The sequence below is a fragment of the Hyperoodon ampullatus genome (genome assembly GCF_949752795.1).
Source record: "Hyperoodon ampullatus genome assembly, chromosome: 7".
NCBI lineage: Eukaryota > Metazoa > Chordata > Mammalia > Artiodactyla > Ziphiidae > Hyperoodon > Hyperoodon ampullatus.
In genome coordinates this window covers 18,221,630-18,243,829 of record NC_136920.1, presented here as the reverse complement: position 1 = coordinate 18,243,829, position 22,200 = coordinate 18,221,630, and the positions used below count along the sequence as shown (strand labels likewise).

Sequence of the window (22,200 nt, the reverse complement as noted above, 5' to 3'; positions counted from 1 at the left end):
TAGATGCAGGTTAGTTGCTGCTCCTAGAAGGTCAGAGATGGAGGAGATAGTGGAGGGCTGGTGGCTTGGTGTGGGGACCTGTTCTGGAGGAAGAGAGCCTGGGCTTGGGCATGATGCAAGAGACAAGGATGACCCACCATCAGGGATAATGGTTTAACAACTGGTGGGCGTGGCATGGACCAAGGGATGCTAGCTAAGCAGGCCCGCCATACCCATGGGTCCCCACTGAATCTCAGCCCTCCACTGGCTGCTGGGAGGATGGGGCCTGGAACAAGTGAAGGGGTAGGTCCTCCTGGGTCTGCCCATCCTCTCCCCAGGGCTGTCAGGAAGAAAGTGTAGAAATATTGAACATTGTATATTGAATATGACCGTGACTTGTGCACCTTGAGGGATGACTTGCGATAGCAGATGCCGTCTGCTTCCCCCAGGCATGGGGGAGGGCTACATCTTGTTTTCAAGCCCCAGTGCCTGGCATCCAGTCGTTGCACAATAAATGTTTGTTGAGGGCTTCCCTGGTGGCGCAGTGGTTGAGGGTCCGCCTGCCGATGCAGGGGACACAGGTTCGTGCCCCAGTCCGGGAAGATCCCACATGCTGCGGAACGGCTGGGCCCTTGAGCCATGGCCGCTGAGCCTGCGCGTCCAGAGCCTGTGCTCCGCAGCGGGAGAGGCCACAACAGTGAGAGGCCCACGTACCGAAAAAAAAAAGTTTGTTGAATAGAATTGTATTCAGTGACCCGCTACCATGGGCATACTCTTAGGTAGGGACGGGAAGACTCCAGGGGGAGGTGGGATATTGTAGGTCTCACGATAGAGGTAGTCAGGGTGGGGGAGCATCTGGGGGCTCTTTCCCTGCAACACCCCTCCTCAGTGGACAGGTCCCCCGAGTCGGAGGGTAATGTGGGGTTGTAGGTAGTTTGTCGGGCCTGGGTTCTGATCCTGCTCTAGGACCTTAGCAAGTCCCTCAAGGCCCTGAGCCTTAGTGTCTCATCTACCAAATAGGAGGCTCATGTCTGCAATCAAGTAACATCATGATGTCACACCTCTGAGCACCTGCCACACGGAGGACCTGCTAAGCATATTTCTGCCTTATTTCAGTTAATCCTCCCAACACTGCTGGGGAGGAAGCTTCTGTTTTTAATCTCCATTTTCAAATTGGACAGAGCAAGACTCAGAGATGTGGAGCAATTTGCCCAAGACCACACAGCAAATGAACAGTAGAGATAGGACTTGAACCCAGGCAGGCTAGCTCTCGAGTTCTCACTCCTAACTCTGGCCTCACAGGGCAAAGCACCAGCCCTGTGATAAGGAGGTTGTTATCAGCTGCCCTCTTCCCCCATCGGCTACAAGGGCAGGCTGGCCACTGGGACACCCCAAGGAGGAGGAGAGGAGGGAGGGGCAGGAGTTCTTTTTGGATGGGGTCCCCCAGTGGGAAGACTGAGAGGGCCTTGCTGTTTTGTAGGGGGAGCACCATGGAAGGCGACTGTCTGAGCTGCATGAAGTATCTGATGTTTGTGTTCAATTTCTTCATATTTGTAAGTATTCCTGGAACATTCCCGGGGTCTCCCCAGGCCTCTGCGGGGTGGGCAGGACTAACTGCTGCTTGAAAGTCACATGGGGCTGAGTCCCAGGAACAGCAACAGGGGCCAGTGCTAGAAGCAGCTCTACCTGCCCAGCTGGGGGCTCACGGCAGGGAGTCCCCCAGCAGTGCCCACCCCACTCCTAGAGCCCACCATCACAGGACAGATGTTTTGCACAGCCCCTGGGATGATGCTTCAGCTACTCTAAAAAAGAAAAGATAGGGGCCTTAGTCCTGGCTACTATCTTGAAATCTAACCCCTGGTAGGGAGTTGGTGGGGGGAAGGAGGATGGGGGTGATCAGAGGGCAGCAGGGAGCCCCACCCAGCCCTGACCCCCCAGAGCAGTTATGGACATCAGAGCTGGATGGGCGGAGCTGACGGAGCCACCTGATGAAATCTGAAACCTCTCTGGGACCAAGAGACCTGGGTTCAAAGCCCAGTTCTGCACGTCTCCAGCTCTGTGATCTGAAACACATTTCACCCCTCTGAACCTCAGTATCTTCATGCTTTAATCTCCTCCCTCAACAGGTTTTTTGCAAATGAAGCAAGATTAGTTTAGGAAGTGCCTGGAATGTGTCAGCTCCATCCCCATCCAACCTATGGATTCTATGCGTGAAAGAACAGAGGCCCTGGGGGCTCAGGTGGCCAGCCCAGCGCCCTGTAGCACAGCCCACCTGCTCTGCTCAGACCCATGGCCTCTCCCAGGAGCAGAACCACGCTCATCGCGTGACCCCACCTCAACCTTTGACCTTAGTGCAGCCGAGACCTGGATGAGTAAACATCTACTGATGTCCCCCAGGGCAGGGTCACTAGGAAAGAGAGGCCTCTTCTGGTCAAGACTGACTCTGTCGGTCTGTCTGTCACCATCTATTTTTTGCACATTTCAGCAACTCTCCTGGATTCCCTCCCCTGCCCCTAATCCTGAAGAGCAGGGAGCCCCACAGACTTGAATTCTAGACCCAACTTCCAAGCTAGGTGGCCCTGGGCAGCCCCAGTGTCCCTAGGTGAAATGGGGCTGAGTCATCCTGGGCCGCCCAGTTCATGCCTGAGCCCCGCCCTTGAAGCAGAACTCAGCACACAATTATTAAACCCCCAAACCTCCAACAGCTATGAGGAGGTTTCCCTGGAGGTTTGTGGGGAGACCAAGGAGAAAGGCGTTGCACAGCAGACGGCGAAAATGTAGATTCTGTCGTTGGCTGTCCCTGGGTCCCTCAGGCGTCTCTGCCTCCCCACTCCCACCACCGCACCTGAAAATATCGCCTCTTGCCCCAAACCATCCAGCTCTTCCCCCAGCTTACAGACCCCTCAGCCAAGCCAAAGCTCAGCAGTTTTCTATCATTCCTCAGGTCCTCCCACGACACGGGGATTTCAAACACTTCCCAACCTTTAAAATCTGATGATGCCAAATGGTTTCTCCTGCAACAGGTCTGTTTCCAATACTGGTCTGTGCCCAAGACCAGTGGAACGGATGTTTATTGAACCCTGCTAAGCACCTTCATGTCCGTTCTGTCCTTTCTTCTTATTCGGGGCCACCTTGGGAGGTGGGAAACAGTATCTTCTTTTAACCATGGGGAAGCCAAGGTTCAGAGAGGTTAAGCCACTTACCCAAGGTCACACAGCTAATAAGTGGCACAGCCCTTTCTCTGGACTAAGCTGCCTCTCTCCAAAGATAAGTAAGGCATGGAGATGAGGGCCATGGAGATGAAGACATAAAAAGAATGTGATGTGAGAGTGGTGACCCCAACCCAACTGAGAGCTCCTGTTGAGAACAAAGAGGATGGCTTTTGTCTGTGTTTTCCCAGCATAGGTGTCAGAGCATGTTCATGGATTTGGCGAGGGTCCTTGGGGCTGGAGTCAGGGAGGCCTGGGGTTCAGCCCTGGCTCTGCCGTGAACTTGCTGTGTGACCTTCGGTAAGTTCGTTGGTCCCCTCTGGGGCTCAGTGTGGAATCAGAAGGTTGGACTGAATGACCTCATTACCCAGCAGCTCTAACATTTAAGGAGAATATAAAAGTGGCGGATGAACTCTACAGGACTTGGTTCTCAGCAGCCCGAGGCGGGGGCGTGGGTCAGAGACTGGATCTGGAGGTGTCGTGACACACCGCAGGTCAGGGTAAGTAGGGAAATTCAGAGCAGAGGAAAACACTGCCAGGTCATTGACTCGAGCAGCAAATGGAGTTTGTGCCCAGTCCACCGGGCACTCAGCGCCTCCGCCCCAGGGCCTCGCTCAGGGAAATGGCGTGTGTGTGTGGAATGTCTAACCTCCGTGTCTGCCTGTTTCTTCTCCCCTCTCCTGACTGGCCCCGGGGACCAGCTAGGGGGGGCCTGCCTGCTGGGCATCGGCATCTGGGTCATGGTGGACCCCACCGGCTTCCGGGAGATTGTGGCCGCCAACCCCCTGCTCATCACGGGCGCCTACATCCTCTTGGCCATGGGGGGCCTGCTTTTTCTGCTCGGATTCCTGGGCTGCTGCGGGGCCGTCCGGGAGAACAAGTGTCTGCTGCTGTTGGTGAGTACCCCATCCTCCACCCCACCCATGGGTGCCCCGGGCTGGGTGTTGGGGGCCCTGTGTCCACACTACGGGGGACTCACACTGAGGTCTGAGCCAAGTAGACCATCCTCCAGGAGCGGGAGGACCACCAGCCCTTCCTACATGCATCTGCGCTTGGACCCGTGCCTGCCGTGTGGGTGAGCTGCTCCCAGGTGGACAGTGGCCTTGGCCTCCAGGTCTGAACAGCCAGGCTTGTCTCCAAGGCAGGGTCAGCTGAGAAAGTTGACTCGTGATGCTTTTTACTTGCTTGTAAGACCTCGAATATATAACTCTGTGGTAAAAGAGCTAAGATAGGGCTTCCCTGGTGGCGCAGTGGTTGAGAGTCCGCCTGCCAATGCAGGGGACACGGGTCCGTGCCCCGGTCCGGGAAGATCCCACATGCCGCAGAGCGACTGGTCCCGTGAGCCATGGCCGCTGAGCCTGCGCGTCCGGAGCCTGTGCTCCGCAACGGGAGAGGCCACAACAGTGAGAGGCCTGCGTACCTCAAAAAAAAAAAAAAAAAAAAAAAAAAAAACACATAAATAAATTAAAAAAAAAGAGCTAAGATAGCTATCAGATAAATCATTCAGCTTTCGCATTTCCACTTCTAGAATAGAAATGATATGACCTCTGGAGGGCCTTTATTCATTAAATAAACAGTCCTTGACCCGCTATTACAGGCCACATAGTTCACTAGGTGCTATAGATGCATCAGGGGCCGAGTGTCCGTCCCCTCCCTGGTGGACAGGCTGGTGAGAGGCAGCCGAGCCCACGAGGATGAGCTGGGCAGGCCTGGGCTTGTGTGTGTACTCTGCTCTGTCTCGTAACTAATGATGTGACTCCGGTCTAGTTTCTTAACCTCTCTGAGCTTTAGTTAGTGTCTTCTCGTTAGGTGAGGGGCGAACCAGCTCAGCTATAGGTTGGAGCCAAACAAGACAAGCGGTGGATGTCCTGTTTCTCTGGTCTTCTGTGTTCACACGGGCTGTGGCCCTTTGGGCCTCTGCTTACTTCCCTGGCCTTGGTGATGGGGCTTCCTCTCCTACAAGGTCCTGTGCCTCCCGGGGGCTAGGAAAACCGGGTAGAGCGCAGTCCTGCTGGAGGGTAGGTTAAAAACGGCCCAGCTTAGAAGTGTGTGCGTGGAAGGACCAGCTTGCAGAGTCTCCTCATGGGTGAGCAGCTGCGTGGGTCGGGGGTTAAGTGATAGGGAGACGTGGGCTGGTCAGTGACGTGGGCTTGCAAGGCGTCTGTCCACTCCTGCCGATGAGCCGGCACCAGTGGCTTTGGGAGGCAGAGATCTGGCACAAATGCCTCCTCCCCAGATTAGAACAGACTGTGCACTCCCCATTCGTGTCACAGAGAGAAAGTGAAATCAGCTGTGATGTGTGTGACACAGGCGCCCTGGGTCCCTCTGGCCTTGGGCAGCAGGGTAAGCAATGCAAACTTTCCTTCTGGAGAGAAAGAAAGAAGCCCGAGGGCGCCCCCTGGTGGAGAGCTCTGTACAGTGTCCGACGGTGCAAGGAAAAGTCCGGGCTTGGGGAGCTGGGGACTTTGCAAGGAGCTGAGTATGGGTCCCAGGACACACCAGAGCTCCCTTCCTACATCCCTCCTCTGCCCACCCTGCATCTCAGCCCCCAGGGCTCATCCAACGTTAATGGGCTCATCCCTGAAGCCAAGACAGGAAGCCGGGCTGGGGCTCTGGGCCAGGAGCAGGCTGCAGGCCTCGCAAGCCCTCTCGAGCTAAGTGGCTCCCTCAGAGCCTGCCAGCTGGACAAGACATCGCTCTCCCCAGTGCTTAGGGGAGAAGGCTGAGACCCCGGGGTAGGAGGAGGTTTGCCCCAAGTCCCCTGAGAGAGAGTTAAGTCCCGGCTGTGGCCGGTGTGCCCACCGAACCTTGAAGTCACCCCTTCCCATCCCCTCTTCTGCCTCCTTCCTCCCTTTTGTCTCTTCAGTCTCATTATGTCTGTTTCTCCCTTTCTTTGCTCGCTCTTTCTCTGCCTCTGTCTTCCTGTCTCTCTGTCTCTGCCTTTCTCTTGATCTCTTGGTTTCTGTGCCTGCTGCCTTTCCTTCTCCTTCTCCTGGACCACGCCCCCTCCCCCGCCTGCCTCTGCCCCCCTCCCTGCCTCTGTCTTTCTTTACTTCCCCTGCTTCCTTTCCCCCTTCTCCTCTCCTCCCCTCTCTCCCCTTCCCCTCCCCTCCCCGCTCTCTCTCAGAACCCTAACACACACAACCCTGAGGTCACAGTGCAGGTCAAAGCCAGGGGAGTCTTGGACTCAGGTCTGCTGTCTCTCAGACCAGGGCTGATCCAGAGGCTCCTAACCTGGAATGGACTCAAGTGGTCCAAAACTCACCCCAAATTATGTGCAAAATATGTCAGGGCCTCCATGTGTGTGCCTGTACCTATGTGTTGTATGTGTGTGTGGTACGCATGCTTGGGTGTTTCTAGGGCCACCACAGCTTCTGGAAGGTTTTCGGAAAGATTCGTGAAAAATAGAAAGAACTGCTTTCTCTGCCAACCTGGACTCAGCTGTGTGGTGGTTCCAGCTGAAGAGGGGCCCCAGGTCTCACCCCTCCCGGCTACTGCATCCTTTTAAGAAGCCGCCTCCTTGCCCTTCCGGGAAAGAGGGAAGACTTATCTTGAGAGAAGCCAAGAGAGAGTGACTTTAGTCACCTCTGGAACTGTGGCTTAAAGGCTTGCAGAGAGAGGAGGCCTGGGGATAGGAGTTAGCTGGGCACCCCTCTGCCTCGCTCTGAGGCTAAACCCCAAGGGGTGCCAGTGACCCTTAGCCCTGGGGACAATGAGTCTAATGTCGGCTAACGATCAACTCTTCTAAAAACACATTTTCCAAACACTCCTGTTGATCAATTTTATAGCATTTTCACGTACCATGGAACAATTTCAGCCTATTGGTGAGATTGTGTGGCATCCCCTTTTTCCTAGTTGCTTACCTATAACTAGTTCGAGGAATGTTTTTAGCCCATGTTTTGAAAGATTCACATTTTTAAAATATTTTATAACCAAGACATGCTAAATTGGAAAAGAGAACAGCAAAAAGAGATGAGTGTAATTTAAAAGTGATAAATGAGCTGAATTGTTCATGAAGTATGTAAATTTGGTAAATATTATTAGAAATGAGAACTGAAAGCTGACATGCTGTAGGCAGATGGCTTAGAAAAGTCTGGAAATGCTCACAAGTAGGCAAAATAGCAGGTTTTACCCCTTGATTAATTTTCTGAGCCTAAGCAAAGTGTGATAAATTTAATGTTCGGAATTACTGGCAAATGTGTCCTTAGGCAAATGGGATGAGGTCAGATTAACTCAAGGCAAACAAACCCTGGGAAAGGCCCTGGTTAGGGGAAGCCCCAGGAAGCATCAGCCCTGTGGCCAGGTCCAGGAGACACCCCTCAAAATAACCAGTAGTAACCCTGTCAAGCAGGAGGAAATTATTTCATGCCGGAGAAGTTAGCAGAAGTGACATTGTTACCGATGTTGGCCCCAAAGCCCTGCACTTTCCTTCAGGTGACTTAAACTCACACACTCATGTCACCCTTCAGTCCCCATGCTTGGGGAGACCTGCTCCAGGCAGGAGCAATGGCCAGGAGATCTGCAGACCCCCTTCCTCTGGGGAGGCCCGCTTTCCCCATCCATGAGTTACCAGGTTCATTCTTTAATTTCATCTCATGAATCTTATGTTTTTCATCTCATGAATTTCATTTCATGAATCATGAACCTTGGCTCAATGGAAACTCCATGAGGATGGGGACCACATCTGCCTTATGTGTATTTGTTTACCAGTACCTAGCACAGTACCTGGCACAGCGTAAGTGCTCAATAAACAGTCCTAGAATGAAGGAACAGAGAGGAGGTGGTCTCAGAGGTGTGGGTAAGAACATGGGCTTTGGAGTCAGAAAAACCTTGTTCTAATCCCTGCTCTGCCACTTCCTGGCTGTGTGACCTGGGGTCAGTTACTTAACTTCTCTGAACTTCAGGTTCCTCATATATAAAAGGAAGATAATAATACCTTCTTCCCAGGCATAGTGTTGTGATCAGGGTTCAGTAAGAAAATATGCATCTTGCTTAACTCTGTTCCTGGCACATATAAGCATTTGATAAATGTGAAAGCAAAAGGATTGGTGTCGATCCACAAGAGACCCTGCAGGCCATCTGAAAGTCTTAAGACTTGGAGGCTCTTCTGGGTTCCAGGATAACATGGTGTTAGGAGGCTGTGTTCTGGAATCAGAGTTCCTGTGTTTATCCCATCTGGGCCAGCTTGGTCAAGTTCTACCCTCTCAGGGTTCCAGTTTCCCCAGCAGTAAAACAGAGATGTTGTTGATAACAGCAGCTACTACTCCAGGCTGCCCAGAGGGTTCAATGAAATCACCCATGTAAGAGTCACAGTGCTTAGGTGTTAAGCACCCCATAGATTGTAGCTATTGTTATTTTCCCAGAGATCGCCCACGCCAGCCCTTGTCTTTAGGAAGGCCATGCTTCCTCTTGGTTCTGAGCCACCATCTGAGCCGTGCTTACATCGTGCCAGCCTCGTGCACAGCGCTTCACCTGCATCATCTCACTGACACGGTGCCAAGTCCCCTGGAAAGCGCACGCAGGCTCCCAGAGTGATGAGCACGTGGAGTTCACGAGTTCTGTCTCATCCACAGTTTATAACTGTGTAAGCCGAGGTTGATAGGCAGAGACAGCTCAGTCACGTCGCTGGGGTGGAAACCATTTCTGAGGCCGCTCTTTGCCAGCCTGAGGACTGCCAGCAACTCCACTGAGAGGGCAGAGGGTGGGGCGGGGCTCTGTGGAGGCCACGTGAAAGAGAACCGGATGACCGTCTGTCACCAGCCAAATGGAGATGCCAGGAGCCCTGCCAGGGCCCTCCATCACTGTCACAGGGATGAGAGGCTGCAGAGGTGGGGAACATACCTCTCAGCCCAAGGACGAGCTCGTGGAAGTGGAGGGGGATGGGATGGGCATCGTGGCCAGGGGCAGCCTGCCCGGGATACAGGGGTCCCTCTCCTTTCTGGTTAGGGAGCTCTGCCTCCCAACCTCGGTCCAAGGTCACCCCACACAGCTGACTTCAGCGAGGCTGCCCCTGACCTGCTGGAGCCAGAGCCCCAGGGTTCAGAAGAGCCACTGCCAGGCCAGCCCTGAACTGTGCTCTTCAGCAGAGAGAGAGAAGGGCTAGCGTGGTGCTCTGAAAGGAGCTGGATTAAGAGGACAGGATTTGGTCTCAAATTTTTGAGCTGCACACCTTTGGAAAGGAAAGTTACTCTCCTTCTCTGGCTTGTTTCCTCCCCTGTGGAAATGGGGGCTAAACAGAAAAGAGACCGTGGGACAGGTGTCGGGTTCTGATGCCAAGCAAGCCTCTATGAGACCAGAGACCATGGGCTTGAACCTGGCGAGACCTCCCCCCAACCCCCGGCCCCTGTGGCTAAGGAGTGAACAATGCACGCCTTGTGCTGGCTGATCTGTTTAAGCCAGGGGCTCTCCTTGGGTTTGGACATTGAAAAAAACAAAACAAAGCCTTTGGCAGGTCTAGGAGATGTTTCATGTCTGCATCCTGGACGGATCATCCTACTCTCCATCCTAAGCTCTCCCCGAAAGCAGTCCTCAGACCAAGGAGTTTGGAGAAACCTCGGGACCTCTATGGGGCAGCTGCTGTTAGCGCTGAAAAGTCAGGGAGGGTATATGACCTGGGGTCTTCCTGGGATGAGGATAAAGTGACAGAAACCTTCTGACTGGAAGAGACAGGATCCAGGAGAGAGACAACCCTGTTGGCTCCAAAGATGGATTGTTGGTGTGTTTATTATGAAAAAAGTCTGGCTTACAGCAGTTAAGTTCCTCAGTCTTTCAGAATCAGTACGTTGTGTCAATTGTGTGACAGATGGAAGGGTGCCTCAGCAAGCAGTCACCTGTTCCCTTCCCACCCACCCTCGGGGCTCACGAGCCTGCCCCCTTCTCTCTGCAGTTCTTCCTGTTCATCCTGATCATCTTCTTGGCGGAGCTCTCGGCGGCCATCTTGGCCTTCATCTTCAGGGAAAACGTATGTACTGGGCCCCGGGTGCTCCGGCCCCATTCATGGCCAGCCCCTCCCTCCCCAGAGGGTCTCACAGAGTCAGTGCCCTCTCATCCAGTAGTTCCAGCCCAAATCACAACCCACCGGCCCAGCAAGGCCCCACAGCCCAAAGAGAGACCCCAGTGAGCCTCTCCCTGCAAAGGCTTTTCCAGAAGGTCAGAGTCGGAGGGCCCTTAAGGGTCTCTGCTCTTCCCAAGCATCTGGTGCAACCCCACACCTGGTTCTAGAATCTTCCATTCCACACCTTGCCCAGCTGTGGCCCAGCAGTAGTCATCTGACAGTCTGAGGATAGTCAAAGAGGCTGTCCCTTGGGGCTTCCCTGGTGGCGCAGTGGTTGAGAGTCCGCCTGCCAATGCAGGGGACACGGGTTCGTGCCCCGGTCCGGGAAGATCCCACATACCGCGGAGAGGCTGGGCCCGTGAGCCATGGCCGCTGAGCCTGCGCGTCCGGAGCCTGTGCTCTGAAACGGGAGAGTCCACAACAGTGAGAGGCCCGCCTACCGCAGAAAAAAAAAAAGAAAAGAGGCTGTCCCCCCAGCACAGAAAGTGTGCCATGCAGGAGAACAGGACAGAGCCCTCTTGGATGAGGCCCTGGCAAGTGGCGGTGGCATGAGGGGCGAGCGCCCCACTGTGGACCAGCCCTCCCTCTGGGAGGAGCTGCAGGGACGGCGGAGGTTCCCAGGTGGCCCTGGCCTCAGGCTTGCCAAGGCCTGTGTGGGTAGACTGCGTTTTCATGTTGGGGATCTGACGATGCAGGGAGGCCACAGGTCCTGGGGTTGGAGGTGAGGGCCTGCCCCAAGTTAGCCGCTAGGGAGGAGGTTCACTGGCACCCGGACCCTGAGGCCTTCCTCCTCCCTCCCCCGGAGCAGATCGCTGGAGAGGCCGGGGAGGGGAGCTGTATCAAGCTGCTGTAGGTCTCAGCCTGCCCTCTCCCTTTGCCTGCAGCTCACCCGCGAATTCTTCACCAAGGAGCTCACCAAGCACTACCAGGGCAACAACGACACAGACGTCTTCTCTGCCACCTGGAACTCTGTCATGATCACAGTGAGTGGCCCCAGGGACGCTGTGAGCATTCAGAGCCCTGATGCCCGGTGCAGCCAGTGTCTGGCCTCCAGAGCCCGCCTTGTTCATGTGTCTGCAGAGACATCAGTAATCAATCAGGCACTGATCCACCCAGTCCAGCCCGGGCCTCAGAGCCCTCATTCACACAGCATGCTGGCAGCCATTGCCCGTGCATCACAGTCCAGACTCAGGAGGAAACCTGTTTGCCCTCCCTGTCTTGAGTCCTCAAGCAATTGTAATGGTCATCGATGATAGTAATCATAGCAACTGTTTATTGAGTGCTAAGTGCCGGTGAGGTAGGAATGGTTACCACCACCCTCACTTTACAGATGAGGACGCTGGAGGCTCAGAGAAGCTGAGTGACTTTCCCACGTTTGCACAGGAGGAGCAGCCAACCCACACCTGGGTCTTGACTCCGCTCCAGCCCGCTGCTTCACAGTGGACTTTGAAGTGGCTGTGTGTCTCTGCACCCTCATACCTGGGTCCAGCTCCCATCCCCCCCTTCTCTTTGCTCTCCTCCTAGTTTGGTTGCTGCGGGGTCAACGGGCCTGAAGACTTTAAGTTTGCATCAGTTTTCCGACTCCTGACTTTGGACAGTGATGAGGTGCCGGAGGCCTGTTGCCGGAGAGAACCCCAGAGTCGGGACGGGGTCCTGCTGAACAGGGAGGAATGCCTCCTGGGAAGGGACCTGTTCCTGAACAAGCAGGTACCAGGCCCTGCTACCCCCAGGCAGGGGAAGCCTGTCCATCGGGGCTTGGGTGGCCAGAGCTGGGTGGGTGACAGTGTGGGCCCTGAAGGTCTGAAGGCACTCAAGGAATCCCATGGAAATGTTGGCTGTGATATGGGACTCCTGAACGGGGGCTGAGGAAGGCTCCATGCATGCTCCTGAGATTCAACCAAAAGGGGGAAAGGATGAGAATGTCAGACAGTCCATCAATGGCTGTGAGCATTCAGAGCCCTGATGCCCGGTGCAGCCAGTGTCTGACCTCCAGAGCCCGCCTTGTTCACATGTCTGCACAGACATCAATAATCAATCAGGCACTGATTGAGGAGTGGGCCTTTTGGCTGGGGTTCAAGGGTGACTAGGAGTTTTCCAGTGTTCCAGGTAGAACACTCCCTGAGCTTCTGGTAATGCAGGTGTCAGGAGCCAGAAACAGAATTACACAGTGGGGGCCCCTCCTCAGCTGTGCCTTTTATTTGGAGGGAAGCTCACCTTTGCCATGTGGGAGCACCTCCAGATCCCACGGGAGCAAGGTTTCCCTGACCTTAGTCTCCAGAGTCTGGGAAGCTCCTAGACTTCTTGGCTTCTTTTACAACCCAAGGACTTCATCCAGTCTCAGAAGAAGCCCTTTCCCTTCCTGTGTGTGCCACCTCCGGGAGCTGCAAGGGCCCCTGCTATGCCCCCTCTGTGAGGCAGACAGTGCCCTTGACCTTGATCCCCCTTCCCACTGACCAGTCCCCGTACACCTCAGGGGTGTGTGTGAGACCAGACTAGGCAGAGCAGTGGGGGGAGAATAGGGTGACCTGAGCCCCACAGCCCTCGCTTGATTCGGCCTTTGATGAGACTCTCATGGCAGAGTGCCAGGTACAGGGGACACAGCAGGGGACACAGCAGGGGACAGCAGACAAGACCCCTGCTCCTGCGGGGCTTACAGTCTGGTTAGAGGAAGCAGACGATAAGCAAGCAGCCAACACATAGCAAGTCATAATTTCACAGGAAATAATAATTTTACTCTAAAGAAAATAAAACTAGATGATGGGCTAGAAGGGACTGGGGTGGGTTGGGGGCGAGGCTCAAGTCAGGCCTCTTAGAGTCCCGGGGCGGGTGGGGGTGGGCTGCGGCCTGACCCTGACTGTCTGATGAGACTCTTTCCAGCCTCAGCTTTGCCTCATGAACTCAGCACCCTCATCCCCTGCACCTGCTCATGTCATGTCCAAGGACTCATCAGGCCCCAAAGCCACATTCCTCTACCCCTTATGGTCCGGCCTCCCTACACTGGGGGAAAGAGACCTAAATAAAGAAACAATGGTCCTGGAATCAGGCTGCTATGAGCTGGGAGCAGGGGCAGCACCCCAGGAGTTAGGTCTCAACCGTGAGGAGAGGCTGCAGGGCATGGGGGGATGTTTCAGGCTGTGATGTCAGGCAGACCTGGGCTGTTAGCAGCTGTGTCACCTTGGCCAAGACACACGCTCCGGACCTCAGATTCCCGACACAGTGGCAGAGACTGCTGGCTGCCCCCATGCTCGGTTCCTGCTTCCTCCTTGGAAAGAGGAGGTTTAGAGACCCGATGACCACCAGGTAAAGCCCCCCTTTCCAGCCTCCCTTGCAGCTAAGGCATATGACCCAGTTCTAGCTGAAGGGAGGTGAGCAGAGGCGATTTGTGCAAAGGAGTCACGTCCTTAAGAGGAAGCACTGTGCTGCCCCTCCTTCTCCCCTCCAATCCCTGGCTGGTGGTGACAGCCATGGTGACAGCCATCTCAAACCTTGCAGAGGAGGGTGGCCCCCTAGAATGTCAGAGCATCAAGGCGCCTGGGACCCTGACAACTCCATGAAGCAGAGCAGCCCGCACAGCTGGGGGTTGATAAAGACAAACAAACTTCTACCATTAGGACTGCCTGCTGCCCACAGCCAAGCTTCTATCCTAAGGCCACTTGTGCATTGTTCAGGGAGGCTTCCCATGGGCCCTGTTCTATTAGGGCTTCATCCTGACATGCTTCCCATTTCTGGATTCATCCGCCATTATGATGCCTCCTTCCATCTCCTGGGTGTGGCTTTGAAATTGAAGTTCATCAGAGAGGTCCCTGTGCGGCTACATTAGTTCTTTACCATGACTCTTCCCCTGTTTCTCATGAGGATTCCCAGAGATTGACTTCTGGGATTCCTTTTCTGAGACACTAGCATCCCTCCTGAGCATTCTTCCCTTTTAAAAGCCTCTGCTGAGGGACTATTTCTATTTGATTTTTCTCCAAAGCCCACTTCCCTGAAGCCCAGGATGCATTTCTGAATTTGCCTCGCATCCTCATCACAGTTTTGAGTCAGTGAACAATATGTTTGATTCCAAGTAACTGAAAATCTAAACTAAAAGGGTTGAAGCAAATGGCAAGAATTCTGGAAGACAGTGGCTTCTCATATTTATCAGTGGCTCCATCATGTCAATCAAGGCCTAGTCTCTGTGATCCTTGTGGCCTTTCTTTGTGCTTAGTACTTCATGGTGACAAAATGGCTGCCATGGCTCCAGACATCCCACCCATGTTGAAGATAGGAAGAAGGTGGCACCAGCTTCTTTCCCAGAAACCCCCATCAGACTTCTGCTTTGGTCTCACTGGCCAGGACTCAGTCACATGGCTGTCAGGAGCTAAGGCAGAGTGCACTCATCTATGGGTGTTGAGTTAGTCCACCAGCCCTGTTTATCACTGAGTGCCAATGAAGAGAAATAGGGAAATCCCCAAAGGTGATCCATGATGAATAACTGGGCTCCTCCATTGGTATGAGTTGAATCCACCATGGCAGCTTCTCCTGCTCATTCCTCAGCCTTCCCTGGGTCAAGATAGTCACCCAGGCAAGTCAAGAATGTATTCCCCTGCTGGAAAAAAAATATCAGGGAGTGTACCAGGAGATGGTGATCTTGCTAGACCTTGACTCCAGGCCAGTATGGTGACCACGAAGAGGAAAGCATCCATTTTTCCCACTTGTCAGGGTGGTCTTAAGTGTTCTTTCCCCACAGCATCGCTGTTTCTCTGCTTTATCCTCAGGGCTCCCCATCCACTTCCTGGTGGGTTGTGACTATGGGTGCTGCTGTGTCTCCTCTAGATATAGGGTACTACACTCTCATCCTCCTGATGAGGGAAAAGCACTCCAGCCAGAGAGTGAGAGCAACCTGTTCAAAGGCCCTGGGGTAGGAGGGAGCATGGTGTGTTCCAGGGACCAAGAGGCCAGTATGGCTGGAGCACAGTGAATAAGGCAAGGCTAGCTCAAAGCGAGGGTATCAGCAGGGCCAGACCATGCAGTGCTGACGGGCCCATGGCAAAGATGCTAGAAAAGCAAAGAAGCCCATGTCGAGTTCTACATGGGGTTGTGGCCATGTTGACACTCTGGCTGCTCAGTGGCCAGAGGTTAGAGATGGACCTGAGTGAACAGGATGGATTTTTACACTGGTCCCAGTGAGAAACAATGATGGGTTAGACCAGGATGGTGGCAGTAGAGACGCAGAGAGGTGTATGGATCTGAGACATGAATCAGGAGGTAAAATGGTGGTAGGCCGACTTTGGGGAAGGCAGGATGAAGCAGTGATGAGGGGACTCCATAGGTCCTGGTTTGGGGGAAGATCTCAGATCTGGTCTGAGGCAAGCTGAGTGTGAGGTGCCTTTGGGACCTCCAAAGAGTGGTAGCCAGTGGACAGTTGGACTTAGAGGGCTCGGGGGAAGGTCCATGCTGGACGTATAAATGTGGGTGGCCTTTGTGCTGGCACCTCTGGCCTAGCTGCCCTCTGTCAGATTAGGTTGGCGAGGGGCGACTGGTCAGGAGCCAAGGGTGGGGGGATGTTCTCTCTCTGCAGAGATGGAGGATGGGTGCTGGCGACAGCGGCACAGCTAGGGGGCTCGCAGTCTGTGGGGCAGCCTGGGGAGAGACGGTCCCCTGCAGCGTCTCGCTGGGCAGGGTCAGGATAAGGGGTGGGCATCCATCCTGAGGGTGAGGAAGAGGTGATACCCAGGGCTGTAGGCAGCTCCGGGCCCTGAGCCAGGGACCCCGCCTGGGTGAGCGAGAACCGAGGCTTCCTGATGCAGCTCCTGGGAGCTTGGACTTCCCTCAGTGTAAATACGCTTCCCTGCCTCCTTGGGTGTGACCTTGAGCAAGTAGCCAGCTGCTCCCTCCCTTCTTTCCTCTTCCCCGGAATGGGGACTAAGTCCTAACAAGCACATGAGGCCACAGCAGAGTTCTGGCCAGAGCAGACACTCGCTAAGTGTTGGCGGCATCTTCCGTCCACCCCCTGCCCTCACTGCTCCCTCCGAGGGCGTCTCAGTACCAGGGCCTCCATCAGCCAACTGGTCTGCTTGATTCAGCCCAGCGACCCAAAGGGTCTTTGGTGCCACAGCCCAACAGAGGGCAGATGAGCAGTTAAGGCCTCAGGTACCTCATCCACAGCAGATGAGGGGTGCAGGGACATCTTCCCTCTGGGGACAACTCCCACCCTCCGGCCCGGGTGTGGCACATAAAATCAACTTCAAGTTCAGGAAGGGATTTACTGTTCCTCCTGTCCCCTTGTCGTATAGGTGTGTGTGTATGTGTGTGTGTGTGTGTGTCGTGCACGGATCCCCAGGGTGTGTGTGTGTGTATGTGTGTGTATCTCGTGCATGGACCCCCAGGGCGTGTGTGTGTGTATATGTGTGTGTGTCTCGTGCACGGATCCCCAGGGTGTGTGTGTGTGTATGTGTGTGTGTGTGTCTCATGCACGGATCCCCAGGGCGTGCGTGTGTGTATGTGTGTGTGTGTCTCATGCACGGATCCCCAGGGTGTGTGTGTGTGTGTGTGTGTGTCATGCATGGATCCCCAGGGCATGTGTGTGTATGTGTGTGTGTGTGTATGTGTATGTCTCGTGCACGGATCCCCAGGGTGTGTGTGTGTATGTGTGTGTGTGTGTGGTGCATGGATCCCTAGGGCATGTGTGTGTGTGTGCGTGTGTGTGTGTGTCTAGTGCACGGATCCCCAGGGCGCGTGTGTGTGTGTCTCGTGCACGGATCCCCAGGGCCATAGAGGGTAAAACCACACACCCAACTCTGCACTCAGACATTTCCCACCACCCAGGGGCACAGAGAGAGGGAGCATGGTCCTAACGGGACCGAGGGCTGGCTCCCTGCCAACCCTGTTCAACGTGCTTTGTCTGGAGCATCTCATTTTATCCTCACACAATCCTATGAAGTAGTTATAGCCTACATAGCCCCAGTTTCCGGATGGGGCAAGTGAGGCCTAGAAAAAGTAAGTACAGGCCCACCTCAGAGATACTGCGGGTTCCATTCCAGACCACCGTGATGAAGAGAGGGACACGAACTTTTTGGTCTCCCAGGGCCTATAAAAGTTATGTTTACACTGCACTTTATTAAGTGTGCAATAGCCTTATGTCTAAAAAGACAGTGTGCATACCGTAATTTTAAAATGCTTTATTGCTACAAAAACATGCTAACCATCATCTCAGCCATCAGCGAGAGGTAGTAGTAACGTCAAAGATCACCGATCACAGATTCCTGTAACACATCTAGTAATAATGAAAAAGTTTGAAATACTGCGAGAATTACCAAAATGTGACACAGAGACACGAAGTGAGCAAATGCTGTTGGAAAAATAGCACCAACAGACGTGCTTAACGCAGGGTTGCCACAAGCCTTCAATTTCTAAAAAAACACGATATCCATGAAATGCAATAAAACGAGCTATGCCTATCAGTTCGCCCAGTAAGCAAGTGGCTGGTGTAACCACCACTTCTCCCCGGGTTATTGGTGCTTCTTGTCTGAAAGGCCCCCAAACTGCACGACAAAGCCAGTGTCGGGGTAGAGGGGTGGTGTGCAGCAGTGGGTGCTGTCGTCGGGCCCGGGAGGCAGGTGGCAGCCAGAGGGGATGACGGGACGCCAGAAGCCTCCTTCCTAGGCTCCTCCCTGTCTCCCTTCCCTTCCCTCCAGAGCAGGCCAGCTTTCTGCTGCCATTGCTCTACGTGTTGGGGTTCTGATGCTTTAAAAAGAGTTAAACAGACCAAGGGGGTTGGCAGTTTGAGTTCTGCCCTGACACGGGTCTGCAGGCAGATCCAGGATGGCCCTGGCCTGGCCAGGCGGATGGGGCTTCCCTGCCAGCTCTGAAGTTGCCTCCAGCCACTCTGGGTTCCTGACCAGCTGGCCTGTGGGAGGGCACCCTTAGGGCTCCGATCACACAGCCCTTAGCTGGGCTCCCAGTGGCACTGCTGAGACAAGGCCCGAGTTCAGCTAAGACCTTCTTCCCCTGTTGTTCTTGCCGGGACTGTGGTGTCTTAAAGCCCGGCCATGGCAAAGGCATTAGAAATCACCTGGGGCATCTGCTCACGACGTAGCTTCCTGGGCTCCACACCAGACCCCCTGATCCAGAGCCTTGGGGGTGAGGCCTTGGCATCTGCATTGTTAACCGCCTCCCAGATGATTCTGACGTAGGTTCCTGGGCTCCACACCAGACCCCCTGATCCAGAGTCTTGGGAGTGAGGCCTTGGCATCTGCATTGTTAACCACCTCCCAGATGATTCTGACACACCATCAGCCCCAAGAGCACTGTGGATCCAGGTCATCGTGCTGGAGGGGTCTGTTTATCTGGGTACATCCTATTTGCTGCTGAATGCTCAATGGGGGGCCTGTGGGAGCCTTCCCTGCCCAGCCCCCATCAGCCTCCAGCAGGAGGGTCTCATGCCATCCACCTGGCCACTCTGCCCAGAACACGTCCTGCTGTCTACCTTCCTGGGCGCAGCCTCATGGGACGTCATTTCCACTTCCGGCCAATGAGGTGATTGACAATGGGCGTGAACACCCAAGAATCTCAACAGAGCTCAGAAACAGCCAGAGTCACCCAACAGGGACCAGGCATGGTCCCCACCCCCACCCGGGGGCTCTTCCCCTTGCAGGTCCTCTGGCTGGGCCCAAAGAATATACAGCTTCTCATAAAAGAAAGAAAATTCTCCCCCTTTAAAAATACATTTCATTCAAGGCAACTACCGTGCATCAGTCTCTGGTCAGCATGGTGCCGGGGGAAGGAGCATGGGCATGAAGATGACCAAGACGTGAGGCACCCAGGGTCGGATGGGGCTGAGGTCACGTGCTGGCAGCTCCTGGCTTTGCTCGCATGCCATCCCTCTCTTTCTCTGTCTTAATGGGTCCATCTCTATCTCAGTCTGTACATCCAGAGGACTGCTTGAGAAAGCAGTAATAGCACAGGAATTCAATCCATTTAGACGGGGCCCTGTGGGAGCTGGGCTGGTCCTGGAAGTCTGCCTGGAGGAGGTGAGGTATGTGCTGGGTCTTGAAGAATGGACTATGTTTCTTTAGGGCAGAGGCTACAAACCAAAATCCAGCCGCCAGGCTGGTAATGGGAAGGAGTAGAGAGGGTGGGTGCGGGACAATAGGGGATGGTGGCGACTGTGGTTCCCCAGGGAGCACCTGTCCCCAGGTACTGCCATGTAGAAATGATGGCTTACCTTGCTGGATCTTCTGATTTTATGAGAGAAGCAAGGAGCCCAGATATTTATTGGAAATTTCCCAATATTCCAATCAGAAAAGAAGAAAGGGTCTGTGGCTGATTCGGCAGCAGTCAGGCTGGCAGTTTTCAGCCCGCCTTAGGGGCTGGAGGGCCAAGAGGGTCTTTGGTGTATTGCTGCTAAGTGGCTGAGCTTATGGGCCTCCTGCCTCCTCCTCTCCTCCCCAAACTGTCCCAGCAGCGGTGTGACAGGGTAGGCCTGCTGCTGCCTGAGCTTTGGGGCCACATGCCAGTTCCCAGGCTTCACACCCCAGTCCTGAGGCTGGCCCTTCACCTCTGTCCCTCCTTCCTGGCTATGGCTTTACCTCTGGTCCTTCCCTCCCAGGGCTGTTACACGGTGATCCTCAACGCCTTTGAAACTTACGTCTACCTGGCAGGAGCCCTCGCCATAGGGGTGCTGGCCATCGAGGTAAGTAAAGGCCCCCGCTTCTGTGGCTCCTCAGAAGCAAGACAGACACCTACACAGGGTCTCAGGCAGATCCCCCATGGCCTGCACCCCCAGCCTGCCTCCATCTCCAGGTCCTTAACCCAGGACCCAGTGGGTCCCCACTGCAGGGACGATGGGCAGGTAAGCCCAGCCATGTCTGTCTGCTGCCTGCGAGTCAGCCTGGGACTCTGGACACATCTGAGCAAGTCTGCGGGCAGTGGGCATGGACAGGCCCTGAGAGTCACTGCCCTCACCCCTACCCACGGTCCAGAGTGAACTCTGACTGAAGGATCAACGCAGCTGATTTCAGGGAGGGGCTACAGCCTGTGCTTCCAGATCAGGCCCATTCTCTGTGGGGTGTTCAGGGCCTGCGGGGCCTTGAGAACCTCACAAGCGCACGTTGAGCCCCAGAGGTGAAGACAGAAGGGCCCTGAGCCCCCTCAAACGGAAGGCAGCCGCAGACTCTTGGAGCCACCACTAGGTGGCGCTTTGGCCAAAGGGCAGAGCTGCCCCCTTCTCTTCCTTCTACCACCCTCTCCCGGATCTCAAACCCGCTGCCCTGGGAGGTTGGACAGAGGGCTTTGCTCAGGCCCGCCCATCTCAAGAAAGGGGCTGCCAGTCTTCGGCCAGCCAGGAAATGAAATCAGGCCTCCCTATCCTCAGCCTTCCCCCTCCCACCTGGCACCATAAACATGGCCTTGCTTAGCTTCTTACTGTGTCCTACAGCCCTGCTTAGAGCAGTCTTGTGGAGACTATTGAGGATGGGGAGAGGGAGGGGTCACTCATTCATTCATTCGTCAAGCAGAGATTGAGCCCCTACTGTATGCCAACGCTGTTCTAGGTGAACAAGTCCTCTCCTAGGAGGAAACAATGAACAGGAAACACAAATCAGTACCAGATCCCCTGGGAAAACGCAGGCGTGGGTCCCCTGCAGGAAGAGCATGGGCTTCTAGAGTTCACCTTCCAGCTCGGCCTCACCCCACGCACAGGATGCCCGAGCCACAGTTTCCTTCTCTGCAACATGGTGCTGAAAGCCTGCTCCTAGGGCACGGTGGGGCTTACAGGTGCTGGGGAATACGTGCCTGGCGTGTAATAGGGGCTCGCTAAGCAATGCCTGTGCTCCTGACCTACTGCCCTCACACCCAGCCCACAAGCCCAGCTGTGGCCTCTGTGCCAGGCAGAACACTGCTCTGACTCGGGGACCTTTACCGTATGCTTTGCCTCCACCCCACTGTCCCTCCTGGAGGTTCGGCCATGAGCCTGTGGTCTAGGGACTGTGCCTTGCGCTACTTGCAAGAGCTCTGGCACAGGGGAATCAGCCAGTCTGAAGAAATGGGCATCTCTGAGTCAGGGTCTCTGCACACCCCACTACCCCAGGGCCCTTAGACAGGTGTTCAGTGATTGTGCTCCTAGTTTGGAGAAGGGCTGCATCTTCCTTGTCTATTAGTAACAATCCTGGTAACTTCTAATTAAGCATCTACTATATAACAGGCCTCATTACATCGTTAATTGCCTTAGACTTCAATCTCATCTCCTTCCTGTGAGTTGGAAGGAGGCGAGTGCAGGGGCTAGGAGCATGGTCTCTGGAGTCAGAATACCTAGACTCCAATCCTGGATCCTCCATTTGTAGCTGTGTGACCTTAGGTGGGTCACCTGACCTCCCTGTGTCTCACTTCCTGGTCTGTGAAAATGTTTCTGAGACAGCACTTAGAACCGTGCCCGGCACATGGTAGGCTCTTGATACATACTCAGGCCCAGAGAAGGGAACTGAGTATTGGCCCAAGTTTGCTGCTGGCAAATAAGGGAGCTGGATTTGAACCATGTCCAAAGCCCCCTTCTTTTCATGACTACACGGCATGAAAGGGACCAGTGACTGGCAAGAGGGGTTTGCCCCCAGGGCAGTGTCAGGGGTGCCAGCAGCAGGAGTGCTCTAAGAGTGATGGATGAGCCCCTTTCCTGTCCCAGAGCAGACAGCCCCTTCTCCTTGGGGAGGGACAGCCCCCTGGAGGGCTGTGAGCCCAGCCTGACAAGCAAACTCCTACTTTCTTTGCAGCTTTTTGCCATGATCTTTGCCATGTGCCTCTTCCGGGGCATCCAGTAGAGGGTGTGGCCTGAAGATTGAAGACTCACCCCACCCACCACTGCCCAGCACCCAATGCCCTCCCCTCCCCCTCACCCCTGCCCTCTTGGCCCCAGGGGAGGAGGTGAGGCCATGATGAGTGGCCAGGAAATGGGGCAGAGGAAAATAGCTATTTTTTTAACAAAAAAAA

At 54.7% G+C, this 22,200-nt stretch overlaps 1 protein-coding gene across 1 annotated transcript; it reads left to right on the top strand.

The window, feature by feature from the left end:
• Nucleotides 1-1,469: 1,469 nt before the first annotated feature.
• Nucleotides 1,470-22,061, top strand: TSPAN18 (tetraspanin 18; the record flags this gene model as incomplete). Its single annotated transcript, XM_079709224.1, has 7 exons — nucleotides 1,470-1,532; nucleotides 3,890-4,084; nucleotides 10,075-10,149; nucleotides 11,127-11,225; nucleotides 11,767-11,949; nucleotides 19,829-19,912; nucleotides 21,984-22,061. The coding sequence occupies 7 exons, from the start codon at nucleotides 1,470-1,472 to the stop codon at nucleotides 22,029-22,031; spliced, it is 747 nt and encodes a 248-aa protein (XP_079565350.1). The 3' UTR covers nucleotides 22,032-22,061.
• Between the last annotated feature and the right edge of the window lie 139 nt (nucleotides 22,062-22,200).